Source organism: Harpia harpyja, chromosome 12 (assembly GCF_026419915.1).
Source record: "Harpia harpyja isolate bHarHar1 chromosome 12, bHarHar1 primary haplotype, whole genome shotgun sequence".
NCBI classification, from domain to species: Eukaryota; Metazoa; Chordata; class Aves; order Accipitriformes; family Accipitridae; genus Harpia; species Harpia harpyja.
In genome coordinates this window covers 44499895-44504566 of record NC_068951.1, presented here as the reverse complement: position 1 = coordinate 44504566, position 4672 = coordinate 44499895, and the positions used below count along the sequence as shown (strand labels likewise).

General features: G+C 58.3%; 1 protein-coding gene across 1 annotated transcript; it reads left to right on the top strand.

Annotated features, from left to right (window-relative positions):
• The first annotated feature begins 2427 nt into the window (after positions 1-2427).
• RAP2B (RAP2B, member of RAS oncogene family) lies at positions 2428-3864 on the top strand. The gene has a single exon (XM_052803855.1). It carries the CDS (start codon positions 2539-2541, stop codon positions 3088-3090), a length of 552 nt encoding a protein of 183 aa, XP_052659815.1. The 5' UTR covers positions 2428-2538; the 3' UTR covers positions 3091-3864.
• The last annotated feature ends 808 nt before the right edge of the window (positions 3865-4672 follow it).

Genomic DNA, 4672 nt, shown 5'->3' with positions numbered 1-4672 from the left:
ACATCTATGCATGTCTATGCATGAGTCGAGCAGTCATTGAGAGGCAACTCGTTCATGGAACAGGAGGTTATAAGTACTTGTAGGGGTCTTTTTCACTTTTTCAAAGAACTGTAGTACTGCTCTGGAAAAGAAGAGGGCCTACAGGTTCGTCACAAGTTAAGAGTTAATGTGGTTAGCAGGCAGAGTCTAGAACAGAGATAAGGCCAAAGCCCAGCCCTCAGGATTCAATGCAAGATAAAATATCTGATCAATCTCCAGATTGATTTGTACATCACCTTGAACTAGCTCAGGATCAGCCTGCAGCTGACAAATTCTACAGGTGAGTGAGAAGACTGTGCGCCTGGGAAAAACCAGGTGGAGGCCTGGCAGATCAGCATCCCACCTGGGGACTCCCAACTAACAGGGACAGGGCACGACTACACCTACAAACTGAATACAGAGACTGCCAGGTTTCAGAGAACGTGATATATTTAAGAAAGTTGTTTAAGCTGTTGCCCACTCCAAAGCAGGGTTGGTGGAACGCACCTTTTACATTCATCTGGAGAGGCTTCATTTGCAAAGACTCACTCAAGCAATAGCAGAGGGGTTTAGTTTAAGCTCCTGAAGACAGGAGATCACCAGAAATGTGGTACTTGCCAGAGGATCAGCGGAAACGCAGTACTCACCAGATGACCAGGGGGATGCAGTACAGCTAGGTCCAGCAGAGTGAATCCCCACCGTGAATTCTGGAAAAATAATTTAAGTGGAATTTAATCTCTGTGAAAACTGCTCAGTAACAACAGAGTGCTGCTTACAAAACTTATTTCAAACCCTTTTGTCTTTGCCTACCATGGCCTGTTTCCTCAAGTACTGTGTTTAAATTAGGTTTGTAAACAAGAAGGTAGAAAGGACCTACATGCCACAACTACTTGGATAAATACTGAGAACAGCGAAGAATTGGGTAGGATATAAAAGCAAAGACCGGAGGGTGCCAAAACAAGTAACGATATTTTCTTGAAAGGAATGTCTGATTGATAGAAAGTCCAAGGAATGACTTCGACAAACAGCGGCAAATAGCCAGCCCCCATGAGTCAACCTCACGCGGGCTAAACGCTGCTGTTCGCGGGCCACAAAGTGCAAACAGCATCAACATCTGACAATTGCCACACCTTCAGCCTGACAGATCAGGCGACCCCGGCTTCAGATGGAGGGCGAGAACACAGAAGCTGGGGTGTCCTGGAAGGGGCTCCTCAGGAGCCACTGATGGACAGAGCTGCCACGGCCATGGTCTCCCAGCTCGGGGGGGTGGGAGGCAGACAGGCCAGCCAGCTCCAGCCGCCTCTCCCGAGCAGCCCCGGGGGGGCGAGGGAGCCCTTCCCACCGGGAACGGTTTATCCCCCGGCAGGGAGCTGGCACCTTCAGCCTCCGGAGCCAGCTGGGCCGAGAACCGCCGGGGAGAGCCCAGGGGGCTGCTCGGGGACCCCAGCGCCCGCCAGGCCCCCCCGCACGGGGCGAGAGGACGCTGCCGGCAGCCCCCCCGTGGCAGGGGGGACCCGGCCTCGGCAGCGGCTCCCCTCCCGCTGCCTCCGCGGGGGCCGGAGCGCCGTCAAGCGCCGAGCGCCCGTGAGCCGGCAGCCTCCCTCGGGGAGCAGGGCGGGGGGGGTCCCGCAGCTGCCCGGGCACAGGTCCCCGGCGCCGGCTGCGAGGAGCGCCTCGTCCCCTTGGCGAGGGCCGACAGGGCTGGAGGGCCCGCGGTGAGGAGATAACCGGGCCGTGCCCTCCGCCGATACGGGGGCAGGGGCACCTGGGGCTGCCGGTCCCGCCGCCCTTCTCCCGTTGCCGTGCACGGCCACGGGACCCCACCGTGAGCGGGGGGCAGCGCTGTTCTCGCCCGCGCCGGGTGAGCCCGCCCCGCTCCTGAGGGAACCCCGCCATTCCCTCCGGGCGCTCCACCCCGCTCCCTGAGGAGAACGGCGGGGGGGACAGTCGCCGCGCACCGGGTCCGCCCCGCTCTTGCCGGGCGGCGGCGGCGCCTGACGAGAGGGGCGGGGCGCTGCGCGCGCGGCTGCCCGCCGCCGGCAAGCCAATAAGGGCGGGCGGCGGCGGCGGGCCGGAGCCAATGGGCCGGGGCGGGCCGCGGGGCGCCATGGGCCGCGGCAGCGCTGTCCCGCCGCGGGGCCGGTAGCGTAGTCTGCCCCCCCCGCTCCTCCTCCTCTTCCTCTTCTTCCTCCTCTTCTTCTTTCTCCTCCTCTTCCTCCTCGCCGCCGCGGAGGGCCCGGCGCCCGCCCGCCGGGCCGCGGCGCTGCCCGGCGACGGGGCTGGCCCGGCGCGGCTCTGTGAGGCGCGGCTCCGTGAGGCGCGGCCGCCCCTTCCCCGCCCCGGCGGGCTCCGCGCGGCGCCAGTGAGCGCCCGGCGGGGCGTGCGCGCCCCTCCTTCCCTCCCTCCTTCCCTCTTTCCCTCCCTCCTTCCCTCCCTCCCTCTCTCTCTCCGCCCGCCGTGAGGGCGGGAGGGAAGCGGCAGCCCCGAGCGGGAGGCGAGGGAGGCGGCGCGCCGGGAGCCATGCGGGAGTACAAGGTGGTGGTGCTGGGCTCGGGCGGCGTGGGCAAGTCCGCCCTCACCGTCCAGTTCGTGACGGGCTCCTTCATCGAGAAGTATGACCCCACCATCGAGGACTTCTACCGCAAGGAGATCGAGGTGGACTCCTCGCCGTCGGTGCTGGAGATCCTGGACACGGCGGGCACCGAGCAGTTCGCCTCCATGCGGGACCTCTACATCAAGAACGGGCAGGGCTTCATCCTGGTCTACAGCCTGGTGAACCAGCAGAGCTTCCAGGACATCAAGCCCATGCGGGACCAGATCATCCGGGTGAAGAGGTACGAAAGGGTGCCCATGATCCTGGTGGGCAACAAGGTGGACCTGGAGGGCGAGCGGGAGGTCTCCTTCGGGGAGGGCAAAGCCCTGGCCGAGGAGTGGAGCTGCCCCTTCATGGAGACCTCGGCCAAAAACAAAGCCTCGGTGGACGAGCTCTTCGCGGAGATCGTCAGGCAGATGAACTACGCCTCGCAGCCCAACGGGGACGAGCAGTGCTGCTCCTCCTGCGCCATCCTCTGAGGGCGGCGGCGGGCCGGGGCTGTCTGCGGGGACACGGCGGTGGCGGCCGGCGGCAGAGGCGGCGGGAGCGACTCCGCGCCCCGGCCGGCGCAAGCCGCGGGGCGGGCGCGCTGCCCCCGGCAGCCGCCGAAAACAAACACACACACACACACACAGAGCAGAAAGAAAAAAAAAAAAAAAAAAAAAGAAAAATCGAAAAAAAAAAAAAATCGTGTTGGAAATGTGGCTTTTTTCGGCATGTACGTTTCGTCCAGTCTTGGTCGTTGCATAGTTCCTGTCAGTGTCTGCCGCGGGCTGCCGCCCTGCGCCGGCAGCGGGCACGGGGGAGGAAGGCTTCGGCGAGGAGCGGTCCCTGCCCGCCTGGAAGAGCGGGGCGCAGGCGGGAACACCCCCACACCCCCCCCCGCCCCGCCGGGACAGGCGTGAGGAGAAGCCGCGGCCCCGGTGCGCAGCCCTCCCCCCGCGGCCACGCGTGGAGCGCCCCGCCGCCCGCCCCCAGGATCTCTATGCAAAGTTGGGTGGTTGTGCCGGGGCGTCCAGCCTGGAGAATTGCACATCTGAACTGGGACTTTTAACTTAAAACACTGATGCCAATACGGTGTGGGGTGCCAGAAAGTGTCTGCTGATGAATATCCGTGAAATAATTTTCTATTTCGTTTACCTGCTGTATCGGATGGGAGTTTGCAGGAGAGTGGTAGCGTGTTGGGTTTTTCCTGTTTTTTGTTTGTTTTTTTTTTTAAATCAGCTGTGAAAATGTTACAAATCTGCACAATTTTTTGGGTGTGCGTGTGTGTGTGATTTCGTTTCTATTTTAATTTTTCTTCGGCGGGTGGGAGCGGTGGTGTTTTTGTTCCGAGGGTTTTTTCTTTTGGGGTTGGCAATAACTGATTTTGATGACTAGCTCTCTAAAGTGCAAAGACTTCCTATATGTGATGCAGGGCCAACAGCAACCCTGTGTCTGTAGAGTGCCTTCAAAACTCAGCTGTTCCAGCCGGTGCCAACCTGTGAAAGCTCCACAGAATCCCATTATCTACTACTCCAAAAACTACTTAACAGTTTCCTTGCAGTAATCGTACCGAACAAGGCAGGACAAAAGGGCCTATTGTTAGTGGAATTTATTTCTTATTTCCATCTGAGCCTTTTAACTGTTATTTCCATGTCTTGCAAGTTCGGGCTTCATTTACTTCAAATTTACAAGAATTTAGCCTCTTGGGATTTTGGGGGGGGAGGTGGGGGCTTGCTTTTTTTTTTGCGGTTTTTTTTTGCCTTTTTTTTTTTTTTTTTGCTCCCCCCCCCTTTGGTTTTGTTGTGGGGTGTACCTCCAGCCAGCAAAGAAGGAAATCTTATTGTTGTGATGTACCAAGAAAATTCTAACAACTGTCATTTTAATTCCAGACATGCATTTAAGAGATGTCTATCCATTTTAAGAATTTTAATACAAATGCTGTTTTTTAGAAAACAACTTTGTGCGCTTTTATGTATTACATGAAACACTAACTTTCACATAGGCTGTTAATCATGATTTATATCTTAATAGAAGTGAAAGGCGGGGAGGGGGCTCGATTTAGCTAAGGACAGTGTT

What these genes read in the sequence shown, in the direction of transcription:
- RAP2B (XM_052803855.1), top strand. Translation starts at nt 2,539, where the DNA reads ATGCGGGAGTACAAGGTGGTGGTGCTGGGCTCGGGCGGCGTGGGCAAG.